The 27,092-nt window shown below is 44.7% G+C and overlaps 1 protein-coding gene across 1 annotated transcript in view; it reads left to right on the top strand.

The window, feature by feature from the left end:
• Positions 1-27,092, top strand: part of SORCS2 (sortilin related VPS10 domain containing receptor 2) — a 626,507-nt gene that overhangs the window by 502,542 nt on the left and 96,873 nt on the right. The window contains exons 4-5 of the mRNA XM_068149669.1: positions 17,193-17,357; positions 22,323-22,396. Coding sequence (XP_068005770.1) covers positions 17,193-17,357; positions 22,323-22,396 — 239 coding nt within the window. The remainder of the gene's footprint in view (positions 1-17,192; positions 17,358-22,322; positions 22,397-27,092) is intronic.

The following is a 27,092-nucleotide window of genomic DNA, read 5'->3' as shown; positions in this document are numbered from 1 at the left end:
TGTAAATATAGATATGCTGAAGTGCCTACTGCAAAGGATGCTTGAATATTAATCATAGAATCAACAAGGTTGGAAAAGACCTCAAGGATCATCAAGTCCAATCTGTCACCTAAGACTTCATGACTACTAGACCATGGCTCCAAGTGCCACATCCAGTCCCCTCTTGAACACCTAAGTCATGCTTTAATTCCTACCTTAGTCCTCCATTGCAGATAAGCATTATCTCCATTAGGCTGATGAGTGTTGTAAAGCACAGAGAGATGAGGTAAACTCTCCCCAGTCTTAGAGGGAATTGCTGAGAAAAATCACATGCAGTATGATATCCTGTGTTTTCTGCCTGCCCATTGCAGCCACATCTTTGTTGGGATCCAAGAGCCATCCTCTGATAAATCTTGTTTAAACTATGGCTGTGGTGGTTTGTCATGGTACACTGGGCCATGACCAGAGCAGGCATTTTTGTGTAACCTTCCAGAGAGAGGCTGCAAACACCCATCTCAAAGTACAGCAGAGCTGGCCTAGCTTTAGGGCTTTGTGTTGAAGGAGAGGGGCTTGTGAGCTTGTGATTCTACTGCAAATCTTCTGGGGAGAGAGGGCTGTGTGGCTCTGCAGCCATGACCTGTGCCTGCAGAGGAGTGCGTTGCGCTTTGGAGGCTGTTCCTGTACCTTGTCAGTGTGCATTATGCTGCAGCATTCAAATTGCTTTTTGCAACACAGTGCTGGCAAGAAAACACTCTTCACTGGAGGAAACTCTGGGAGGTGGCAGGGTTTTTCCACTTAGATTTAACCTAGTGAGCATGGATTACTAAAGGCCATGGTTGATTATTTCCTAAGAATGCAACAGCTGGATTTGGGAATGGATACAAGAACTGCAATGCAATCCTAAGCTCTGGAGGCAAGTACAGACAGAATACTGGCATAAAACTAAACCATTTTCCATTAGATGAGAATTTAGAGTATCACAGGATCAGCCATTGCTGTTGTGCTGCACAGTGGGAACCACAGGCCATCAAATGCTTTCCTAGGGGCCCCGAATCTGATAAGGATACAGAGCAGCACAGAAATCACTTAAACTGCAACTTTTGATGGATATGTTTATATGAATGTTTAAATTACCCATAACCTGCACTGCTCATTCTCCTTCTCCTTCAGTGATTGTTCATCAACTTGCAGTTTCACTTAGACATGAACAAGAGAGAAGTCAAAAGATGTACCTGGGGATTGGAGGAACTAAAGACACAAATTCCCAGTCTGAGCATGCTTAATCTTGGACACTGATGACAATACAAACCTGAAATGCATGTCATAGCGTGGTCTGTATCCCATGAATGTTTCCAGAGCCTTGCAAACATGAAAAGACTTTGTCTACTTTCATTTTACTGGTGAAAACCAGAGACAACCCCTGGGTAATAGGTTATGATGTGAACATGCGGGTAGGCTGCAAAATGGAGCTGGTTTCTGTCTTTCTGAGAAATACCTCAATACAAGGCTGACTTTTTTTCAGTCAGATTGTTTTATTGTTCAACTGATTTTTCAGTTGGAAATCAGATCTGCACTGTGTTGAGCCACATGGCTCCAGTTCACTGCAAATTGTTTCTCCACAGCAGATGTAGATTCCATATTCCATGAGGAACAGTGGCCTGAATCTGGATTCACAAATTCTCTCACAACCCAAGGACTAAGCATAGTCACTAACTGTGGATTTGAATGTGTATGAGGAAGAAGCCAATGATTGGATTGTGTTTGAAAAGTACTGGCATCATGCTGCAGCTGCCCTAACTGGCTGCATTTCTGTGGAAACCTTCACTAGTGACCTATGTACTGCTCAGCAGAGAGACCTGAGAGTCCTCCTGTGTCCCTGACAGGGGGAGATGGGAACCAGGTGCAGTGAGTCTTACCTGGGGCTTGGCAGGTTGTGTCTGAAGTTGTTTTTAAGAGTTGGCAGGGATTTACCATTCCCCACAACTGATAAGGGCCACTCCAAAACCATGGCTTGAGCTTCTCATTTCATCCTGTTTCAATCATCTGTTGGCAATCTGACATTCCTTAGAGCTTGTTTTCCAGGTGAACAGTTCAGCCTCTCAGTGGCTTGCAGTGATTGCTGTCAGTTAGCATGGTGCCTCCGCACTCTGCTACGGCATGAACCTCTGCTCTTCTCCTTTCCTCTCTTCCTCTTTAGCAATTCTAACAGACTGAATCACATCTAACCTCTCTTTAATACCCACTGCCAGGGTTGTTTACAAAGTCATATTCATAGCTCCAGGAAACTGAGAACTCTTCCTAGTGATAAACCATGGAAAAGATGCTCAGCACTGGGGGCTAAGTAGCCTTGAGTTTCTCTGTAGGCATAGATATAAAATCTCTACAAATTGTGGAAAGCATGGAAGAAGATGATGGAACTTCTGGTGCTGAGCAGTCTGTATATCACAGCACTGGTGTCTCAGCAGTCCTACAATCAATGGAGTTCATGGAGCTGCTTTCTGTATCTGACAGTGGAAATGAAGGCAGTGTGTAGCTCATTTGAATTAATTTGCCATAAATATTTGATGTCTCTTTAAAAGTCTCCCAATCTCTCATTTAAGGCTTTAAAAAAAGAACTGAGTTCAGAAAACGCTCATCAGCTCTCAGCACTCAGTGTGACCAGGGTGGTTTTTGCAGCTGTATTTATTTACTTTTATTATGGTTGCACCTAGAGGCAAAAAGTATGCCTGAGCTCGGCATGGTCCAGATGTGGAGCAGAGAAGACAGCCTTGCCCTGGGCAGTTTGTAATCAGGCTGACAGAGAAATGAATGTGCTGAAGCTGTTTGAAAGCTTAGCAAGGACTACAGGCATGCTGGCCGCTTTTTTGATGGGTGGGAGAGATCCTCTTTGCTGCTGTGTTCAGCGTTAGTTCTGCATCCCCACTCACCCCCGTGATTCATACAGCTAAACCTCACTGATTATTCCTTTCTGGTACATTTTGACTTAGGATCCTTTGGGTTCTGCATAAACCTGCAGTATTGTTTTAGTCATCAATGAGAAATTATTGCATAGACCACAGAGGTCTGTTTGGAGGCAATTTGGAAAGACCTAACCAGCCGCCTGGGCACCCAAGAGGAATGAGTGAGACTTGGTTTTAATCTTGGTTTTGGAAGGTTTGGTGGATTTTTTGTTGTGGGGTTGGTTGGTTGGGTTTGGGTCTTTTGGTTGGGATTTTTGTTTTTATTTTGGCAAATGTGACATCTTTGCCTTTTGATTGCTTTAGGCCCTTTTGGTCTCAGCAGCAATGAATTATGGCCTATTCCTCCGCAAACTTTTTCTTGTCTGCTTATTAATTCTCTCAGAGAAATGCCTAGGAGCAAGCTGATGAAGCAAGGTAGATTTGACTGTGAGACATTGCCAAGCAAGAGAGTAAATAACCTTCTCTTTTTCCCTCCCCCTTTTTTGTTCTTTCTTTCTTTTTTTCCCCCCCTGCCTGTCACTGAACTGTTTAACTTGTAATAAATTATCAAGAACTGTTGGTAAATTAGTATGCCACCTGGGACAGGCTGTTGATTATTGTGTGATTTCTATTTACTTTTCTGGAATGGGCTGCAGTCTCAGATGAGTGCTTCTTGTGTGGAAGTCACTTGTAGAGATGACAAAAGGCCATTTTTTCTGGATATAGATTATGCTGTGAGTCTTTAATTAATTTTCAATTATGTGAAAGAGGCTCTTCACATCTCATCCTTTATGGCTACCTCTCACCACCCAGCCTCCCCCCCCAGTTAGCTGCGTTGTGTTATGGTGAATGTGATGATGCCTACAAGGTTTTGGGAGCATTGCCTCAAATACAATTGATATAAAATACTATAAATCTTTTTATGCTTTCTCTCAGTGACTTGCTGTGGGCCAGGGTTGCAGTGGATTAAAGCAGAAGAGGTGAAGGATAAAAATGTCCAAGAAAGTTACACTGAAAAAGATGTTATAAAGATAAGAAAGTACACTGTGTGGTTTGCAGGGCTAATGGCAACAGGACAAAAAAACCACCACCAAAACCAAACAAAAAGCAAATTCTGAGATTAATCAGAGGGTCAGAATAGGTAATGTGAATGTGTTCTGGAACACAGGTGAGAAATTAAATGTTGCTAATTATAGCTGATGCTAGAAGACATCAACTCCCTGAAGGGAGGTTGTGGCCAGGTGAGGGTTGGTCTCTTCTCCCAGGCAACCAGCACCATAACAAGAGGACACAGTCTCAAACTGCACCAGGGGAGGTTTAGGCTGGATGTTAGGAAGCAATTCTTCCCAGAAAAAAAGATTGGCCATTGGAATGTGCTGCCCAGGGAGGTGGTGGAGTCACCATCACTGGAGGTGTTTAGGAAGAGACTGGATGGGGTGCTTGGTGCCATGGTTTAGTTGATTAGGTAGTGTTGGGTGATAGGTTGGACTGGATGATCTCTGTGGTGGGTTTGAGAGAAGGGCTCAGCCTTTTCCCCCCCCACAAAGAGAAATAAACCACAGCTAGCCAGCTGGAGGAGCAAAAGGGAAAATGCTATATTTACAAGCAATTTTTGGAAAGATGCAGGATATACATACACAATTTACAGTATTTACAATATATACACAGAAACATACAGCAAAGTAAAAAACCAACAATAATACAGGAACGAAATTCCCTCCTCTGAAGGAGGGTTCCCCCCCTGTACCCCCTTCTCTCCCCTTTTTCCCCAAAGAGAGTTAGAAAGAGAGGAAAAAAGGCAGTTATTAATTAAAGCAAATGTATGATGGTAGGCCTTAGTTTGCTTATCTGTCCAAGGTCAGCCTGGCAGAGAGCCCAGAAGTGAACCAGCTGGAAAGGGAGACGGGAAGGAGCGAACTGAGGAAAGTCCCAGCTTCACCTAAGCTTAAAACTGCCTTTTTACCAATCCACCAATGAAATTAGTTTAGAATATCTGGTTGTTTTCATTAACATTCCAAAATATTCAGCCATGGTGTCCCAGCACTGTGTCTTTCTTAAAGGCACAGCCTCAAACAGTCACAATCTCAAAGGTCTCTTCCAACCTGGTCTATTCCACTCAGCCATTGGAATGTGCTGCCCGTGGAGGTGGTGGAGTCCCTGTCCCTGGAGATGTTCAAAAAAGGATTGGATGTGGCCCTTGGAGCCATGGTTTAGTTGTCAGGAGGTGTTAGGTATTAGGGAATAGGTTGGACAGGTGATCTCTGAGGTCTTTCCCAACCTGGTTGATTCTATGATTCTAAGATCAAGGGTGGAATCTCATCCTTTGGATCCTTGAGATCCTGCCTCACCAAAATGTTAGGGGCCTAAACATCAGAATGGGAATGGCATCAAGCTTGCTTCAAAAGGAAAGGAAGAAACCTCTGAAAAATCCAGGGACAATCTAGTCTTCCCAGCTGCCATGCTTGCCTGTCATTGCTTGACATCCTAGGAGGCACGCTGGGCAAATGACTCCCACTTAGCTGTAAGATGCTGAGACCTCTGGAAACATCAGTATAGTGTGGGCTTAACATCTAGCAAAGGGATGGCATCAATTGTTCAGGTGGAACAGCCCCAGAAGGCATCCCCTGTCCTCCTGATTCCCTCTTGGGCCTTAGGAGCCACATTGGTAACTCTTCTAGTGTAGGTTTTCCACAACAGATTTCAGTTAGGGCAAAATGATGCTTTTCAATGGGGGGAAAAAAGAAAGGTATCATACATCACTTTTCAAAAGCTCCACTCAGCCCATCCCAAGCACACCTGGAGAAAACTGGTGCAGTGAGTACTGGGAATGCACACTGACTAAAACCCCACCTCAACATGAAGGGCACTTTACAGCTGCAGAAACCTAAGCCCTGATGGAGAAAGGTTTATTATCCACAGTGCTGCTAGAATCAGGCACAGCACTGCTGTGTGCTTCTGAATATAAAAGCTCTATTCTTCACTGAAGTCCTTTCTCTATTAATGAGATTTGCCCTAATGGGACCAAAAATTACTTTAAAAGACATTTCCTTTTTGCTTTTTTCAAGGGCTTTTTTTTTTTCCCCCAGTCCATTTGGACTGGATATCAAAGATAAGGGGAAATATTTCAATAGCATGAGCTTTTATAATTAAGCTTTGTACCCTACATAGTGGAGATATGGCCAAATTCAAGTGAAAAATAATTACTGTTTTTCCAGCATTTGCTTTTGCTGCTCTGCCTTCACTTTCTTCCCCCCCTTGCATTTTCCCCTTCAAGCTCACATTATCAGTGGTGCTGTACCTATGAAAGATGTGCTCCAATCAGCTCATTCCCCCAGGTTTTGGTTGTCCCCTGTGGTCTAGGAGATCTCTAACTATACCCAGATCTCCACTAAGGAGATTCCCTACAGCTCTCAGGAGGAAGCAGGTGCTTCCTGAGGAGTTAGAACTGGAACAACTCACTTCCTAGTGCCATCTAGCCCTTCAGATATGGGAATGGACAAATTAAAAATGCAGTGTGAGACTTTGCAGACGGTGCTAAGGTGAGTGGGATGCTTATTGTTCTCCAGTCTTCAGGAGCCCTTCCAGTTGCTGGAGCCTTTCAAAGCTCTCAGTGATTTCAGCCAGCTGCTTAAGCAGCTTTAGATGTAGCCCATCTGGTTGCTTGAAGCTGTGTGGATTTGCAGATGTATGCACACACCCCCCTTCAAGACTGGAAATTGGTAATTATTGATGATTTGTAGCAGGGTTGTTAAGTGAATTGATCTCTGTAAGAAGTGCTCTGTACAACTGGGAGAGACACAGAGGTGCTTGAAGTTGATGTTTCAACTGGAACTGGGAATATCTTGAGAACATTGTGGTGGGAAGACCTTTGGCTGTGAGAACCTAGAAACCTGTTGAGTACTTGGGACTGGAGAGAACAATTTGTGCAGGTTCCCCCAGAGTACTGTTCTGAGACCTCCCTTTTCCAAGTTTTCCAGAAAATATTTGTGCAACCTTACAATGGAACCAGATTTCATAATAAAAGACTAAAAGCCACACCTGTAATATTCTGTACTATTAGGGCAGATGCCATGAAGGTGATCAGAGGGCTGGAGAACCTTCCCTATGGGGACAGGCTGAGGGGTTTCATCCTGGAGACCTAATAGTGACCTTCCAGTACCCAAAGGGGGCTACAAGAAAGCTGGAGAGAGACTTTTTACAAGGGCTTCTTGTGATAGAACAAGGGGAAATGGCTTTAAGCTGGAAAGAGGGCAGTTTCAGACTGGATATTAGGAAGAAATTCTTTACAGTGGGGGTAGTAAGACACTGGAATAGGTTGCTCAGGGAAGTTGTGGATGCTACCTCTCTGGACGTGTTCAAAGCCAGGCTGGATAAGGCCTTGAGCAATCTGGGCTGGTGGAATATGTCCTTGCCTGTGGCAAGGGGATTAGAACATGATGATGGTTTCTTCTCCTAGGCAGCCAGTACCAGAACAAGAGGACACAGTCTCAGGCTGCACCAGGGGAGGTTTAGGTTGGATGTTAGGAAGAAGTTCTATACAGAGAGAGTGATTGCCCATTGGAATGTGCTGCCTGGGGAGGTGGTGGAGCCACCATCTCTGGAGGTGTTCAGGAGGAGACTTGATGGGGTGCTTGGTGCCATGGGTTAGTTGTTTGGGTGGGTTGGATTGGTTGATGGGTTGGACACAATGATCCTGAAGGTCTCTTCCAACCTGGTTTGGTTTATTCTAAATAAATAGTTTATTCTAAATCTTTAAGGTCCCTTCCAACCTAGGCCATTCTGAGTATTTGCCTGTAACAGAAGACTATGAGGAGCCCTACGACTGCTGTTTGTACCCATCACAACTGCCTTGCTTCATACCTGCTCTCCCTCCACTCATTACTGTCAATGTCTCTTTGAGCTTAGTGCAGTTTTTGCCTGGTGGCGGATCAATAGCTGGTGACAAGGAACTGCTTGACCTGTTTCTCCACTAAATGAAACCAGCACACACATTCAGTCCTTTGTGGTGTAGCCATTACCCTGTTTGTAGTTTGCTCTCTGATGTCTTCAGGCAGAAAACAATTGCAGGTTTATCGAAGGTCTGCAAAATAACTTCTTGAAGTAGTGAATGCCCAAGCTGGAAGATCTCTCTGTGCCTGTTGTGTCTGGGAAATACTAATATTTGTGGAGAAGTTGGTGAAAAAGAATGAAACTTGTCTATTTCTGCTGTGCAATCCAAATCTCTCTCTGTTGGGTTTTTTTTTTCTCAGGGACACACAAAATGTCCTTATTTTATGGGCAACATAAAACCTGGTTAGGGAACATTCCCCGGCTGAAACAAGAATTGGTGCCATGCCTCCCCCAGTGCTGTTCCTCACTCTGACTGCTGATTTAGAGTGTCCAGGGAAGGACTGATTTAGCTCTGGGTGTGCTGGGGTGTGTAGGATTAAATGAAACCATTTGACTGTGTGAAGATGTCAAGGTGTTGCCCATCCCACGAAACATCTCTGCATATAGTTTTGCTCTTTTTAGATCTAGGAACTGTACACAAGCTATGATTAGAGGATTGAGTCAGTAATCAATAAATTGGCAGATGACACCAAGTTGGGAGCAGGTTAGAGGGTAGAAGGGCTCTACAGAGGGACCTTGACAGGCTGGACAGATGGGAAGTATCCAACATGATGACATTCAACAAGTCCAAGTGCTGGGTGCTGCACTTTGGTCACAGCAATCCCATGCAGAGCTACAGGCTGGGGTCAGAGTGGCTGGAGAGCAGCCAGGCAGAAAGGGACCTGGGGGTACTGGTTGACAGCAGCTGAACATGAGCCAGCAGTGTGCCCAGGTGGCCAAGAAGGCCAATGGCATCCTGGCCTGCATCAGAAATCGTGTGGCCAGCAGGAGCAGGGAAGTCATTGTGCCCTTGTACTCAGCATGGGTTAGGCCACGCCTTCAGTCTTGTGTCTAGTTCTGGGCCCCCCAATTTAAGAAGGACATTGAGACTCTTGAACCTGTCCAGAGAAGGGCAACGAGGCTGGGGAGAGGCCTTGAGCACAGCCCTGTGAGGAGAGGCTGAGGGAGCTGGGGTTGCTTAGCCTGGAGAAGAGGAGGCTCAGGGGAGACCTTCTTGCTCTTTACAACTACCTGAAGGGAGGTTGCATCCAGGAGGGGGTTGTTCTCTTCTCCCAGGCAACCAGCACCAGAACAAGAGGACACAGTCTCAAGCTGTGCCAGGGGAAGTTTAGGCTGGATGTTAGGAAGAAGTTCTTCCCAGAAAGGGAGACTGGCCATTGGAATGTGCTGCCCAGGGAGGTGGTGGAGTCACCATCCCTGGAGGTGGTTTAGGAAGAGACTGGAATGGGGTGCTTGGTGCCATGGTTTAGTAGTCATGAGATCTGTGGTGACAGGTTGGACTTAATGATCTTTAAGGTCTCTTATTGATTCTATGATTCTAAATGATTACTTTAGCTGAAGAGTTAGCAATAGCCAGACTAGCATTGACCCTTGCAGGATGACCAGAGGATTGCTTTCACTTTAAATAGGGGCAATGAAAAATTCATTTCCATAACCCACATAGTATTAGGTTCCTTTATGCTGACCTTAGATAACCAGTGAAGTTTCTGTTCTCAGTGTAATTTCAGCCTGTGCCACTGGATATTTTAAAGATATTCCTTATTGATTAATTCCTTGCTCATGATAGGACCCATGTTTTGCAGAAGATAAACAGTGCCTGAGTCTCTGCAAGACAGGTGCAAGTAACAGAATAACAATAGAGCAATTAGCTACCAAAGAAGGGTGGTCTATAGAAATGTTGAGTGCTGTTTCTCCTCTTCCTCTGCTGTGACCTGTAGCATATTCACACTTCTTTCAGTATGCTGCAGCAACACCAAATTTGCTTAATAGATGTGAGTTTTAAGAATTCTTGGGCTGATGGCATGAGTTACTGCTCTGAAATGTTTTTGATCAGAGCATTCCCCATGAAAATCTGGCCTGCTGTGCCAGTCGAGTGGCTGCACTTTTTTGGTTGCAGCAGGTTATAGATGAACGAGATGTGTTCCTGTGGAGGAAGGGGCAAAGATCAGCTTGCTTGTGCTACACAATACCTCTCTAAATAAAAAGACTGAAGAATTGAGCTGTAGTTGGTATCCCCTAGAGAGTTGGTACAGGCAGCACCTTTGAGGTGTGCAGTCTGAGAGATCTGGCAGATTTAGATGTATGCAAGTTCCCAACAAGTGCAGCTGAGCTGGATTTTTCAGGCTGGTCATCAACATCAGTCAGGACTTCTGTAGCTGTTTCTCTGTGGGCATTCATAATGATACATAACCACCTTTAAACTGGCCTCCACTGCAGTGAATGCCCTAGAGGAAAGCCAGCTACTTCAGAATGATTTCCTTTTATGATCAGATGATAGCACTTCAGGCTCGTTCTCAGTTCAGTTGCTCTGAACACATTATCTTGTTAAGGTGCTAACTCTGTTCATTCCCTATTCAGCATGTCTCATGTGTAACCAGCTACTTCAGCTGGTAACCAGCTCATTTTAAGATCCTAACCTCTTAATATTCACTCCACATCCTGAAGTGCCCAACATGATGCTGGTACTAGATAAATAATACAGCTTCAGTTTTGATATTCCAAATGATTAATGAGCTGACTGCAGCACAGGGGAGATGAAACTGTAGCACATGCTTTCCATTAGCCCCATCAGGATTGCTTCAGAGGCCCTTTGATGGTGTCCTGAGATTGTGAGCAGTGTAGTGGATATTTCTTGGGAGCCATCCATAACATTCCCACATTGCCTTCCCTTGTGGCAATTCTCATTGAGATGCGTTGCTGTTTTGAATGCATCTGGCAGGTGGAAAGGAGCTCCACAAGAGAAAGTCAATGTAGATTCTAGAGGAAGCTATGCAAAGGAGCAGCCTGTTCTGGGCTGGAAGTACATTAATGTGCAGAGGGATTCCCTCAATGTACATTTATGCTGTTCAGCTGCACACAGAAGCTGGTTTGCTAGCCTTGTTAATTTTCAGTAATCCATTAGCGATTAGATTCACTAATAACTAACATCTGTGAGAAGTGATTTTGGGTGCAACTTCCAGGGAAAATCCTCATGATTAAACTGCTATCTGATAAAGTATTTTATTCTACTGAGCTTGGAATTACTCTGGACTGATTCTTTAGATGCTGTTCTTGTCCTGCTGTCAAGAGTTAGCACTGGGTTGGCCACTAGACAAATGACAGACACTCTCTGTTAACCCTCCTCCCTTCCAAAACGGGAAGAGGAAGGGAATAAGGCAGAGAGACTTTTGGACTGGGAAGGGAAACCAAACTGCTTTAATGAAAAGTATACCAATAGAACTAACTATACACAAATATGTCCAACACTAACCTGGCTGATGGCAATTGCATCACCATCACCACTGGTGCTGAAGGCAGGCATTGGGGACGTCCCCCACTGGACTCAACAGCAGATGGGAACTGCATTCAGGAGCTGGGTTATGGAAGTGAATTCAGGAATGCACAGGCTGGGTTCAAAGGCAGAAGAGAGTCAAAAAAGGTTCAGCCCTGGTTATCCCTCATCTTTATGCTGAACAGATTGTGATGGAATAGAAAACTTGGTTTGTCCATTTAAGGTCAGCTCTTCTGGGTGCTCCTCCATGCAGGTGTGGCCTTTTACTTTCTTCATTCCCAACATGGTACACAAGATTTAGCATTGACCTTGGCCTGTACAGGAGCAAGTCTAAGGCATAGCTTTTCTTCATACCACCCCTTGGCAGTAACTACAAACATCAGTGTTAGCAGTGCTAGAAGCAGACACTGGCTGTGAAAATATGCCATTAACTTCAGCAAGTGCAGTTACTGAGCAGAGGCTGAGCTGAAAATAAAATCACTGAACAGAGTTAGTTCTGTTCTAGCTCAAACCAGGACAAATTATGAGAGTAAAAGGACCATGTTTCACTCTGTGTCTTTGCCACTCTTGAGTTATCAGGTCTTTTGTACCATCAAAGATAAAAATCATAACCCCTGGCAGCCCAATTTGTGTGTTTTATGAATGCCATCTGAGCAGCAACGTGTCATTTACACTTGGGACCAGGAGCTAGAGTAATTTCTGTCTCAGCCAAGCATGTCTAATAACACATGAATAATGTAAATTGTAAAAACAAGAAAAATGGATGAGTTAGTTACTTAATCTGGAAAATGTTGAGGGTGAGACTGCAGCGCTGTGAAGCTCTGTGAATTACTGCCCTGAGATTGGCAGCGCTGCCACAAAGAATATTTATCCTCAGAAGACATGCAGGTCTTGGTGATGGTAGCAGTAGCAGTTTGGTGCTAGCTTTTGCCCAGCAGCCTTGTCTCCATTTTAGCTAAGAACCTTTGCTTAGGTCTTAATGAGAATTATTTGACCTGAGTGGGGATGGTTCATAAGTTGCCTTTGGGAAGGCTGTTGCTGGAGTGAGTGCGGCACTCCTTGGGATTGAATCTCCATGGCCAAATCCTCAGTGTCCAGTGGGAGCTCAGCCTACTGGTGGTGACTTCCTGGGCACACTTGGCCCTGTCAGTGCCTGGCTGCTGCGTGCTTAAATGAAGAGTTTCTGTATTTTACTCAACTCAAAGGAGGTTTCTTCCTTCAAGGTCAGTTGAGAGTGCTGAGCAGTATGAGGTGTCCTGATTTCTGACCATATACAGGATTATAGAATTAAAAATTGCTGTGTCTCATCTCTCTCACCACTTACTGCAGGAATCTCCTGTGGCAAGCCAGATGTTGTGAGTCTAGAAATTTCTTTATGCTGGACAGTTTGATTTATTTTTCTTCTCTTTCTTTTAATACTAGAGAAACAGAAAGGAAAATAAAGCCAGAATTGAAATGAAGATCTTTTGCTGATGGTGAAAGAGACAGCACAATTGTAACATGTTAGAAGATTGCCTTGTTTTAGAGAAAGTGCTGATTAAGATCAAATTTATCTTGAGTTTACATTTTGATTGGATCTAAACTGAGGGGAAAGGGGGGGTGTTACATTTCAGAGGCAGAGCAAATGATGCATGTTAATATCCTGTGTTTATTGCCACTTGAAATTACAGCATAGCTTTGAATTGCTGCCAAATCTGCAGTTAAGACTCCCCAGTAATCACTATGATTATTCCAAGTCTTTGTGGTAACAGCAGAAGAAGGAGGACGATACGCAAGCTACTGCAGCCCGAGCCGCCGGGGCCTTTTCATCCGCAGGGGCTCAGGCTATGATTCCACCCAGCAAAGGCAAGGGTTAGACGTGCACGTTGGCCAATCAGTCTTGAAAGAGAGATTAAATAAATGGGCTTAATTGGGTTATTTTCAGATTTATTTGGTTTTTCTATTACCTCCTGCCTCACTAACTTTCCCTGACACGAGGAAAAGCAAAGCTTTTCCTCATTTTCCGAACGCTTTCGTTCACATGTTGGCATGGTGGGGTGTTTTTTCATTTTTATTGGAAACCTTTTATGCTTCCCTCTATAACATGCTTTCCTTGATCTATAACATAGCCTGGCTTTGCTCCTTTTCTTTACCACCTATGGGCTAGTTTATCTCCTTGAAATACTCTTTTTTCCCCCTCTGCTTAACTATTGGAAGTGGTAGCTTTTGCATCTGATCCGACCATACAGGCACGTGTTCCTGTGGTTTGTTTAGCTGATGGGAGATTAAGAAGTGAGGTCAGGCATAAACAGTGCAACATAAAGTTGCAATTTACAAAAATAATAGAAGGGTCTCCCAGGAGGGAAGAAATGCTCTGCAAAAAGTTGTTTAAAAGAAGCTTAAGTGAAATTTAGATGTGATTAAAATCCGCTCTGGTTTTGGGATACACAATTATTCAGGCGAGTAGCTGTTTATTTTGAGTTAAAACCCTCAGCAATCAGTCAGCCAGCTCTCCTGAGAGTATGTCCCAGTTGCATCCCTTCATCAGTTGCTAACAGGAAGGTTTTGCTTTTTTGTTCCCCTTGCAAAATAAATAAAACTTGTTATGGAAAGCTTCTAATAGGGGCACAATATTTACACTGGAATACTTTGCTCAGTCAGTGGAGTTAGCCAGCAGGCACGGCTGAGCACCCAGAGTGTGAGCTGTGGGAGGCAAATCTGTGTGCCTGGCACGTAGTGATCAGTTTGAACTATTGAAATATAAATCAGAACACTGAGTGAAACTCAAAACTATTTCATTAAATGAATTATGTTATGTGAATAAAATACAGCTAGGGACTCTGCCATACATGCTGAAATGTCCACAATCTCTAGGCTATTTTTTTCCTGACAGATTTCACTCTGAAAAGATCCATAATATTTTTGCAGGACAGCATTAGCAAATATCAGAGTGTGTTTGCATTTCATTAGAGCCAGCAGCTTTCTTGGGACTTCAGCTTCAAGAAAGCTCTCTGCAGGCTGCTCTTGGGTCCTCGTTATGAAGCTTCAACTTGCCTGTATTCCAGAGCCATTAACAATGAAAACTGCTCCCAGATTTACAAACCTTGTTCTTTTCTCTTTTCTGGAGTGTATCTATAACTTGGTGGTTTGTTGTGTTAGTTGTATACATTTAATTTACTGTTACACATTAAATTAACACATTATACATTTAATGTTAATAGGAGAGAATGGGGAAGATGATGATAGATGCTGAAAGTGTTATCTGGACTAGAAGACTGTATCCAGAGATATTAAGCATTTATGTGGCATTACCACTGTACTGCTTCTGCTGATACAGTGTGGACTGACTTGCACATGCTGCAAGCAAAGTAGGGTCTCAGGACCAGCCTTGTGTATGCAATAAAATGTGAGGGTATTCCTGGACATAAGCTTAATCAGAAACTATAGCCTTGCTTGTGCAGTTTAACTTAGATCAGATCTGGATGCTTCTTTCTATGATCTGGTTAGGAGCCAACAAGAACATGCACTGAATAGCTCACTCAGCACACAGATAATTTGGATTCATTTATTTCCAAGAAAAACTAGATATTTTGAGCCTGAATTGCAGATGGCAGCGTGGCAAGGGAAGTACAAATTTGTGCTGGGCATAAATGCTTCTTCACTCCCCCAGAGCACAGGGAATCACCTGACAGCCACAGTCTGCCGCGCCCTCTGCAGAAACCCTGCCGAATGGGTGCTACAAGAGTCTTTTGAATGCTGTATTTAGGCCACCAGCCGCATAACTGGAGTGGATCTAGTAATAAATTAAACAGATACTGCTTGAAGAGTTTACCAAGAGCCAGGAAGCCATTGGATAGTAGGAATAAGAGGTGGCTTTTGTGAAGGTGTCATTTATGGAGGCTTTCCAATTAAAATGACACTGTTTCTACTCTGGGGTAGAATTTATCTTACAAACAAAACAAAATAACAAATACAAGGTCATAGCAAGGTTATGAGCTATTGTTTTGCCCTCCTTCACTGACCCAGTCACACAGCTAACAGAAGTAGAGTTGGCTTAATGCACGCTTTAGTGCGAGGTTTCAGCAGCGGGCTAAGGCCTCCGGTGCAGTTCTCTCTCTTGTTCAAGACGTGCCCCAGTTCTGGTATGTAAGAGCTATGCAGGAATCAGTGCAACTGTGTATGTGCTTCAAGTACAAGTGCACATGCTTAAGTAACCTGTCAAATTAGAGCATCTACAAACGCTCTATTTATAGTGGTTTATTCCCCCCCAAGACCAATTGCAGGAGAAGCTCAGCCCAGCTGTCGAATCCGTGGAATTCATCAGAAATGCCAAAATCTTAGGCTCAGCCTTTACTCTAAAAGAGTGACTCCATCAAAATTGGGCTGTTCCCTCTAATAAATTTCCTCCTCTGTGTTCACATTATTGGGATTCTGTTTGCATAACTCGTTGCCATTTATCTCTGTAAGCAATTTACAGGCACTGTATCGTGGCGATCAGTATTCTGTGGTGTCCTCTACAGCACTGGCTGAATATATTAAATATATTTTGAATTGAGGATGTATTTTTTTAATTGTTTTTTTGAAGTGTGAGCCAAATAGAACCCAGCTGGGCTGAGAAAAAAAATCAGTGTTCTGTTTGTAGGCTATCAGTTGATAAAGGCACCTCTTGGAATGCAAAGGGGGGCTGTTCGATCTGGAGAGACAATGGAAATGAGTCCTGGCTTGGCACTTTCAGACCCAGGCTGTAACATGCCAACTGCAACAGGGGGAAAAGTTGGAAAGAGTGACATCCTGATATAATTATGTGGGGAGAATTTGGGGTTGTTTTTTGTGGCTGGAAGCCTGACATGAAGCTCATACAAAGAGACAGCTGAAGCTATTGCTGTGTTTCAATCGAGGTATTATTTGAACCTAAGAAGAAAGTGCAGATAATTGATTGGCAGGTTTTTCTGCATCAAAATGAATTGCCTTCTTATCCAGAAACTGTCAGCAGGAGAACAGGGAAGCAGTGAAGAGATGTTGTAGCCTAATTCTTCCTCCTATCTCATTCTTCTGCTCTACTGTAGCAGGGATGATTTCTAGCTTTAGAATCTCTAAAGGCAGCCTCACTGGATGAAGTGATGCATGTATATGGGTGTGGTGAAATGGATCTTAGAATCATAGAATGAATCTTCCTTGTCTTGCTCCCCCACCTTATTGCTGCCATTGCATTTCCCTTCTTTGACAGGTGGTCTTGTGCTTATCGTAGAATCAACCAGGTTGGAAAAGACCTCAGAGATCATCAAGTCCAACCTAATACCTAACACCTCCTGACTAATTAAACCATAGCTCCAAGTGCCACATCCAATCTTTTTTTGAACACCTCCAGGGACGGTGACTCCACCACCTCCCTGGGCAGCACATTCCAACAGCAAATAACTCTTTCTGGGAAGAACTCTTTCCTCACCTTGATCTTTACTGGTAGTCCTTCTGTTCTCGTTATTCTGGAGAGTTTCTCATGTGACCTCAAAAACTTTGCATGGGGACCAAAACCTAGGGCTGTCATTGTGACTAGAGGTGATCAATTTGATGTGATTTGCAAGAGAGCTTACAGACTTTAGTATTCATAGATTTCATCAGGGAAGTTAAATAGGGTCTTGAAGTCCTTATCTTTTAGATGCTTTGGAGTTTTTTGTCCACAGATTTTTGACAGGTATGGTGTGTACAAAATCACACATTTAGGTGCAAAAGCCATGGTTTAGTAGTCATGAGGTGTTGGGTGACAGCTTGGACTTGATGATCTTTGAGGTCTTTTCCAGCCTTATTGATTCTGTGATTCTATGAAAAGCTGACATTTACATAAGCAAAACAAGGCTGTGTTGTCTGCTACAAAGAAAGCAGTCTTCTGAAGATATGTTGTCATTTTTGTCTTTCAGATAATTCTTGTAAGTTCCTCCCATAATGACCGGGACCAAAGTCTTTTCATAAGCACAGATGAAGGAGCCACTTTCCAGAAACAACCTATAACTTTCTATGTGGAAACTCTCCTTTTTCATCCCAAAGAAGAAGATAAAGTACTGGCTTACACCAAGGAAGGCAAGGTAAAGCACCAAGATGCTTAATTTGATTTTATATTTAGGAACTGCTTTGTTAAGGAGGTGTAAAACAGTTCTGATGTGGTCATTAGTGTTGGGGTTTATTTAGAATAAACCATTTATTTAGAATAAACCAAACCAGGTTGGAAGAGACCTTCAAGATCATCGCGTCCAACCCATCAACTAATCCAACCCACCTAAACAACTAACCCATGGCACCAAGTACCCCATCAAGCCTCCTCCTGAACACCTCCAATGACGGCAACTCCACCACCTCCCTGAGCAGCCCATTCCAATGGGCAGTCACTCTTTCTGTATAGAACTTCTTCCTAACATCCAACCTGAACCTGCCCTGGCGCAGCCTGAGACTGTGTCCTCTTGTTCTGGTACTGGCTGCCTGGGAGAAGAGACCAACTCCCACCTGTCTACAACCTCCCTTCAGGTAGTTGTAGAGAGTGATAAGGTCACTCCTGAGTCTCCTCTTCTCCAAGCTAAACAACCCCAGCTCCCTCAGTCTTTCCTCATAGGGCTTGTTTTCCAAACCCCTCACCAACTTTTTTGCTCTTCTCTGGACTCGTTCCAGCAAGTCAACCTCCTTCCTAAACTGAGGGGCCCAGAACTGGACACAGGACTCAAGGTGTGGCCTAACCAGTGCAGTGTACAGGGGCAGAATGACCTCCCTGCTCCTGTTGGCCACACTGTTCCTGATGCAGGCCAGGATGCCATTGGCCTTCTTGGCCACCTGGGCACACTGCAGGCTCATGTTCAGCCTACCATTGACCAGTACCCCCAGGTCCCTCTCTGCCTGGCTGCTCTCCAGCCACTCTGACCCCAGCCTGTAGCACTGCATGGGGTTGTTGTGGCCAATGTGCAGAACACTTGGATGTGTTAAATCTCATGCCGTTGGATTCTGCCCATCTGCCCAGCCTGTCGAGGTCCCTCTGCAGAGCCTCTCTACCCTCCAGCAGATCAACTCCTGCCCCCAGCTTGGTGTCATCAGCAAATTTACTGATGATGGACTCAGTGCCCTCATTCAGATCATCAATAAAGATGTTAAAGAGCACAGGGCCCAGCACTGATCCTTGGGGCACACCACTAGTGACTGGCCGCCAGCTGGATGTGAGACATCGTTTGTCCAGAAGGGAATCATGATCTGGTTCTGAGGTTCATTAGAATACTTATTGTCTTTGTGTGCAAATCTTTGGATTTATAGTAATTTCAATCCTGGCAATATCAGTTGATGTGGATACTGGTAATATTTCTGGTCGATCATAATCTAGTTAAATGGAACCTCTGAAATGTGCCTCAGCCCTGAAAGTGACCACAAGCAATTGCTCTATAATTTATAGTACAAGAAAGAAAGCTGAAGAAGCTGAAGTATTGCCTCCAAAGGCTTGTCATGGGAGATAAAATAAAGTAGGAGAGAATTAACCTGCCCAGTCCTGCAGCAGAAAAGGAGCTGGGGAATCAGTGAAATGTAGAATAAGTCCCTCTTTTATGATGTATTCATACTGCTTTCATATTCCAGACTTCCATCATGTGTGTAGATTTTGACCATCTTTCAGATTTCTTCTGGTTAAATGCTAATGAGCTTTTCTGGCTGGTTTAGGCTAAGTACCAGTGAGTGCACACAGAGCCTGTATATTATGCAGTTCATCTTCTCACAGTGCCAAAACTGCAGCTGTAAAGCCACTGTGATTCTGGCCCTGGTAGTATCTCCACTCACCTCCATCATTTGTCCTGTTTTAAATGGACATTAGTGCACTCTAGCCCACTTCGATCCCTGTCAGACTGCTCAGATGTATATTTAGGTGTTGAGAGGAGTCAGAGAAAGTTCTTCATGCTGCAACCAGATACTGCACTGATTTCAGTTATCTTTGGGGATATTTTTGGGGGATATAAAAGTTAATCTCACAGAATGACCAAGGCTGGAATAGACCTCAAAGATCATCAAGTCCAACCGGTCACCACAGACCTCATGACTAAACCATAGCATGAAGTACCACATCCAATCCCCTCTTGAACACCTCCAGGGATGGTGACTCCACCACCTCCCTGGGCAGCACATTCCAATGGCTAACAACTCTCTCTGTGAAGAACTTTCTCCTCACCTCAAGCCTAAACTTCCCCTGGCACATCCTGAGAATGTGTCCTCTTGTTCTGGTGCTGGTTGCCTGGGAGAAGAGTCCAACCCACTTCTGGCTACAACCTCCCTTCAGGTAGTTGTAGAGAGCAATGAGGTCTCCCCTGAGCCTCCTTTTCTCCAGGCTAAACAATCCCAGCTCCCTCAGCCTCTCCTTGTAGGGCTGTGCTCGAAGCCTCTCCCCAGCCTTGATGCCCTTCTCTGGACACGTTCAAGTGTCTCAATGTCCTTCTTAAATTGAGGGGCCCATAACTGATCCCCGAACAATCAGTGGTTACAGGCAAATAAGGATAGAACTAGAATAATAAAAAAGAACAAGGCAAACCAAACTCAGACAGAAATTACATCAAATGTTTTATTTAGCAGCTTCCATTTGAAATCCTAGCACAATTAAAAACGTTGAGTGCATGTTACACAAAGAGAATGTGCAGAGTAACTGGGCAGTCCTGGTTGTCTGTGAATCTGTAATTCAGTGTTTGGTAAAGCTACCCACAGAGATAAATTACCTCATCCTTTATCTTTGCATGCAAATAGTGCTGGGTTTCTGCAGTGAAATGTGATACATAAACATGGAGCTGTTTGTCTCATTTGTTATTGAACCTGTCATTTTAAAACAAAAACATTCTTTCTGAGACACTTTCTCCCAGGAAAATCAGTGAGTGAATTGGTGACTTATTCCCACATCAGAGAACAGTTTTGTCCTTTTTTTTCCCCCTATTAGAGATATTAAGAGAAAAGCCATCATATGTAAATTGGATCAAATATGAAATGCATGCAGGCAGCAGGGGATCTGAAATCTGTCTGTTGAGAAGTCTGAGAGATATTTCCCATTTTAACTAGAGGAACACGTTGTCAAGGCAAATGATAAGGAGGGAGATATTTTAGTAGCTGGTTTATATCCCACTTTGTTCTGGGGGAAAAGAGCTTAATCTGCACTCTTTGTATCTATCCATACCATTAACTTTTTGGTTTTCACTGGAGTGAGCTATTCAGAAAGAAGGTGGAGCTGGAGTCTTCCTCTTCCAAGGCATCTTCTGCTGAGTGACCATTTCTCACAGGTTGCAAATTAGTATCCATGAATCATAGAATCAATAAGGTTGGAAAAGTCCTCAGAGATCAACAAGTCCAACCTGTCACCCAACACCTCAGGACTACTAAACCATGGCACCAAGTGCCACATCCAGTCCCCTCTTGAACACCTCCAGGGATGGTGACTCCATCACCTTCCTGGGCAGCACATTCCAATGGCTAACAACTCTCTAAGTGAAGAACATTCTCCTCACCTCCAGCGTAAATCTCCCCTGGTGCAGCTTGAGACTGTGTCCTCTTGTTCTGGTGCTGATTGCCTGGGAGAAGAGACCAACCCCTTCCTGGCTACAACCTCCCTTCTGGTAGTTGTAGACAGCAAGAAGGTCTCCCTTGAGCCTTCTCTTCTCCAGGCTAAACAACCCCAGCTCCCTCAGCCTTTCCTCACAGGGCTGTGCTCAAGGCCTCTCCCCAGCCTCATTGCCCTTCTCTGCACACGTTCAAGAGTCTCAATGTCCTTCTTAAATTGAGGAGCCCAGAACTGGACACAGGACTCAAGGTGCGGCCTAACCAGTGCGGAGTACAGGGGCAGAATGACTTCCCTGCTCCTGCTGGCCACGCTATTCTTGACGCAGGCCATGATGCCATTGGCCCTCTTGGCTGCCTGGCAACACTGCTGGCTCATGTTCATCCAGTTATCAACCAGTACCCCTAGGTCCCTTTCTGTTTGGCTGCTCTCCAGCCACTCTGACCCCAGCCTGTAGCTCCACACAGGGTTGTTGTGATCAAAGTGCCGCACCCAGCACTTCCTCATCAAACCTCTTGAGTGTTTCTCTAGTATCTTTTGGTCCTATTTTAGCAGAGTTTTAAATCCATTGACTTCCTGGCTTAGGTATTTTTAGACTCGATGATCTTTGAGGTCTCTGCCAAGCTGGGCGATTCTGTGATGGAATTAAGGCTTGAAGCATAAAGGGAATATTTGCCCTCCTTTGGCCGCACCTTGAGTCCTGTGTCCAGTTCTGGGCCCCTCAGTTTAAGAAGGACATTGAAACACTTGCACGTGTCCAGAGAAGGGCAACAAGGCTGGGGAGAGGCCTTGAACACAAGCCCTATGAGGAGAGGCTGAGGGAGCTGGGGTTGTTTAGCCTGGAGAAGAGGAGGCTCAGGGGTGACCTCATTGCCCTCTACAACTTCCTGAGGGGTGGTTGTGGCCGGGAAGGGGTTGGCCTCTTCTCCCAGGCAACCAGCACCAGAACAAGGGGACACATTCTCAGGCTGAGCCAGGGGAGGTTTAGACTCGAGGTGAGGAGGAAGTTCTTCACTGAACGAGTCATTCATCATTGGAATGGGTTGCCCAGGGAGGTGGTTGAGTCACCATCCCTGGAGGCGTTCAAGAGGAGATTGGACATGGCACTTGGTGCCATGGTCTAGTCATGGGGTCTGTGTTGATAGGTTGGACTCGATGATCCTCGAGGTCCTTTCCAACCTAAGTTATACTGTGATACTGCGAATGGGAAGAAGAAAAGGGTCGTTTAACCATGCGTCTTGTAAAACAAAGTCTGACACAAGATGAACTGTGACTTGTTTCCATGGTAAACAAGAAGAGACTGAGTTTTGTTCATTATCTGCTGTGCTTTTAAAGATTATAGATTGCATTTTAAGAGATTTTTTCTCTCTGGAAGCTTATTACTGTAGAAAGTTCGATGGTGACATAGGGCCTGTCTTTGAAGCTGTGCATCATTATCAGCTTTCTACCATTTAAATTGTTTTTATTATTCATTTGTGTTTATTTTCTTTTATAGGTTTATGTATCCATTGACTTGGGGAACAAATGGACCCTTCTGCAGGAACGAGTCTCAAAAGATCATATCTTTTGGTAAGCACTCTGTCTTTTTCCCACTGAGAAATGAACAGTAAGACCATTTTTGCTCTAATCGAGGAATAGGTTTCCAGAGGTACTGATGGGGAACAGAGGAGCCTTGACACCTCTTGCAGATCGAGTATGTCAGCATTGCTGTGTCCACTCATGCCAGTGATCTCACCGGGTGTCAGCACAAACAAGGGTTATAGGTCTGGCCCTGTGGAGCCCAAGATTTAAAGGGCTGTAATGTCCAATGGAATTGCTCTTTATTTTACTGGTGGAATTGATCTGTAGAAAGGAGATGCAGGGTTTTGTTTTTTTTTTCCAGGGGAAAATCCATAACATTTTTTTTAAAGAGAGGTCGAATCAGACCTATTAACTGGAGTCATGAATTACCCTGCACTGTTAAGGGAACTGGTGAGAAATATGACTGTATTGAACACGCATTTGTCATGTGGCTTCATTTGTAGCTCAGATAGTTTGCAGTCTCTCAAAACGTTTCAAGAAGTGATTTAAGCAGACTGATAAAATGCTGGAAGAATAAGGCAGTGCCTGCTCTTAGAGAAATGAAATTAATTTGAAAAGTCTGTAGCTCCTTTTACACCCAAACGAACCTTTTGATCATGTTTTAATTAATCCTGCATTTCACGGTGATCAATTTGCACCCTCAACGTTTATCTATTGAGAAAGCCAGAGAATTCCTCCTCTGGTATCACTTTACTTCAGCGTGTGAGTATGGAATATGCATAACTGTATCAACACCAGTAACTGGTATTCTTTATTACAGGATTAGTCACAATGTGCTAGACACTTCCATTCCCTGAATGACTTTGGATTTTAGTTCTAGAAGGACTCTGAGCTGTGTCAGTTGCTTGCAGTATAATTATCCTTGATGTCTTGTGGAGCCATATCAGGCTTGCAGCAATAGTTTGTGGTTTGCAAGTAGCATTGCCAGACCTGAAATGGAGAGACCTAAGCTTGGCTGCAGGATTTGTGCTGGTTTGGTGTTCCTGCTGTGCTCCTCCTTGTTCTTCAGACAGTCGCCCTTCTCTTGAGTGGATACAGATGTTTGTCCTGGCCACACCTGGGGAAAATACCCTGGAGTAATACCCTGGAAATCCATGAGGAGTTAGTTCGGGACCTGCTGAGCCACTTGGATATCCACAAGTCCATGGGACCAGATGGGATCCATCCTAGGGTGCTGAGAGAGCTGGCGGATGTGCTAGCTAGGCCACTCTCCATCATTTTCCTCCAGTCCTGGCTCACTGGTGAGGTCCCAGATGACTGGAAACTGGCCAACGTGGTCCCCATCCACAAGAAGGGTCGGATGGAGGAACCTGGAAACTACAGGCCAGTCAGCCTGACCTCAGTGCCAGGGAAAGTGATGGAGCAGATTATCCTGGCAGCAATAACTGCGCACCTGAAGGATGGCCAAGGGCTCAGGTCCAGCCAACATGGATTCAGGAAGGGCAGATCCTGCCTCTCCAACCTGATCTCTTTCTATGATCAGGTGACCCGCCTGGTGGATGTGGGGAGGCCTGTGGATGTGGTCTACCTAGACTTCAGCAAGGCCTTTGACACCGTCCCCCACAGCAAACTGCTGACTAAGCTGTCAGCCTGTGGATTGGACCACTACACTCTGTGCTGGGTTAGGAACTGGCTGGAGGGCCGGGCCCAGAGAGTGGTCGTGAACGGTGCCGCATCCAGCTGGAGGCCAGTCACCAGTGGTGTCCCCCAGGGATCAGTGCTGGGCCCTGTCCTCTTCAACATATTCGTTGATGATCTGGATGAAGGGGTAGAGTCAGTCATCAGCAAGTTTGCAGATGACACAAAGTTAGGGGCAGATGTTAGTCAATTAGAGGGTAGAAAGGCTCTGCAGAGGGACCTCGACCGACTGGACAGATGGGCAGAGTCCAATGGGATGGCTTTCAACAAGTCCAAGTGCCGAGTACTGCACTTTGGCTACGGCAATCCCATGCAGAGCTATAGGCTGGGGTCGGAGTGGCTGGAGAGCTCCCAGACAAAGAGGGACCTGGGGTGCTGATCGACAGCCACCTGAATATGAGCCAGCAGTGTGCTCAGGTGGCCAGGAGGGCCAATGGCATCCTGGCCTGCATTAGGAATAGTGTGGCCAGCAGGAGCAGGGAGGTCATAGTGCCCCTGTACTCTGCTTTGGTTAGGCCGCACCTTGAGTACTGTGTCCAGTTCTGGGCTCCTCAGTTTAAGAAGGACATTGAGACACTTGAGCGTGTCCAGAGAAGGGCAACAAGGCTGGTGAGAGGCCTTGAGCACAGCCCTGTGAGGAGAGGCTGAGGGAGCTGGGATTGTTTAGCCTGGAGAAGAGGAGGCTCAGGGGTGACCTTATTGCCCTCTACAACTACCTGAAGGGTGGTTGTAGCCAGGAGGGAGTTGGCCTCTTCTCCCAGGCAACCAGCACCAGAACAAGGGGACACGGTCTCAAGCTGCGCCAGGGGAGGTTCAGACTTGAGGTGAGGAGGAAGTTCTTCACCGAGCGAGTCATTCGGCATTGGAATGGGTTGCCCAGGGAGGTGGTTGAGTCATCGACCCTGGAGGCGTTCAAGGGGAGATTGGACGTGGCACTTGGTGCCATGGTCTAGTCAGGGGGTCTGCGGTGTCAGGTTGGACTCGATGATCCTCGAGGTCCTTTCCAACCTAAGTGATACTGTGATACTGTGATACTGTAAAAGCAAACCCAAATCCCAATCTGGGGGGATTATTGCCAAGGGCAGGTAGTGATGGGAGGAGAGCTAATGGAAATGGAATGGAATGGAAACTGGAAGGTGGTAGATGTAGATTAGATACAAGGAAGGAATTCTTCACTACAAGAATAGTGAGGCACTGCAAAAGGTTTCCCAGGCAAATTGTGGATGTTCACTCCATGGGAGCGTTCAAGGCCAGGTTGAGTGGGACTTTGAGCAACCTGGTCTAGTGGAAGGTGTCCTGGCCTGTGGCACAGAGGTTGGAAGATGAACTTTTAGGTTTCTTCCAACCCAAACTGTTCTGTGATTGTGTGAAACACTTGAATCAGCCTCACACTTTCTGCTTACTTGCTCCTGCAAAATATGGCCTTACTAAGAACTTACTTCTACACAGCAGCTGGAGCTTCATGGGTGACACACTTTACAGATCCTGTAACTGCCATGTGGAAGGGTATAACCATGCAGAAGTGACACACTGGGTCAGAAATGTCATGGCTGCTTATAACCAATCTGCTTACCAAGATCATAGAGGTTGTAAATCAGGAGGGCTTGCAGCTCAAAAAATAAAGATAATCAAGTGCTTTGAGTCTGAAACTCATTAAAGTCACTTAACAGGTAGAAGCCTCTCTCTTGCAGACCTGGTTAACGGTGGTTTTGTTATCTGACTGGGTATATTTAGCACACTGATATTATGAGAAACACAGCACACCACTGAAATGTGTCAGTTTTGCTCAGATTCAGACAATCTGTCAATGTTTTTTGTATGTAAGATGTAAATCCAGCAAGTGCTTGTTTAATGTTGATTCCATATTTTGCTTTCAGAATCCTTATGTTTCCTTATATCATTCAGACACAATCAGGGAAGTGCCCTGGAGCTTTGATAGGAGTAACTCCCCTGTAGTACTTCAAAGTCATGGCTGCTCATAAACGCCACATTCCTCTCTGATAAGGATCATAAATTCTAAGTCTGTACTTTTATAACCACTAGAAATATTTTCCAGGCTTTTGTGTTCCTCTTTTCTGTCTCTAGACCACTCTGATGTCTCTGAAGAACTGTGTCAGCAATAGCAGGCATTTGAGAGCAGATGGTTAGTGCCTTATCAGTACCAAGTCATCCTTCTCTTAAACTTCCACAGCAATAAAGATGCATAATTGTATTTTACTTCTAATATCATGTAGGACATTGCATTGTATAAAGGATCTGTTACCAGGTGGAGGGTTGCACGTGGTGACCTTCCAGTGGGAGTTTGTCTGTCGTTATGATTTTTTCCACTGCTTTATGGCCTTCATCAGCTGAGTTCTCAGAGTGCTGCAGAGAGAGAGTTGGTTTTGTCGTTTTCAACACAGGCAAGAGTATGGGCTTTGTCATCCCTTGACTGTTAGGGCACTAAGTCCAGTATTGTTTGCTTGGCAATATGAATATCTGGTGTGTTCAAATTAAATGGCATTAATTCAAACATCCAGCTCCAGATGAGGACCCATCTTGCTGACGCTGGCTGATTGTGCCAGCAACATTTCACTGGGCAGTTCTTCAGCAGATGTTTCTTTTCTGATTGCAGTAGAGCTTTGCCACTGAAGTTCACCATGTAGCCTGAGATTTGTATTTCAGCCTGGTAACTACATGTATCATCAATCATTATATTTTCCTGTGCTTTGTAGAAATGAGTTGGGTTTTTTCTCTCTTGTGCCTATAGCAGCAGCCAAATCTTGATACGTTTCCTGAAGAAGTGGGGGTTTCTGTTTATAACTGAGGGAAAATCTTAGTTGCAATTAATTTAATGGAATGACTTATGTATTTGTATCAAGGGAAGGTCTGAATATTTTAAATTATTCTCACATCTTATACTGTAGTTTTTAAGCAATATATAAATATCACTTGCTGGAAGGTGTCCAGAGAAGGGCAATGAGGCTGGGGAGAGGCCTCGAGCACAGCCCTGTGAGGAGAGGCTTAGGGAGCTGGGGTTGCTTAGCCTGGAGAAGAGGAGGCTCAG

Source organism: Melanerpes formicivorus, unplaced genomic scaffold, assembly GCF_026170545.1.
Source record: "Melanerpes formicivorus ecotype bairdi unplaced genomic scaffold, bMelFor1.0.p_v2 SCAF_18, whole genome shotgun sequence".
NCBI classification, from domain to species: domain Eukaryota; kingdom Metazoa; phylum Chordata; class Aves; order Piciformes; family Picidae; genus Melanerpes; species Melanerpes formicivorus.
Note: the sequence above shows the minus strand (reverse complement) of the source record. Positions and strands in the feature narration are given on the sequence as shown.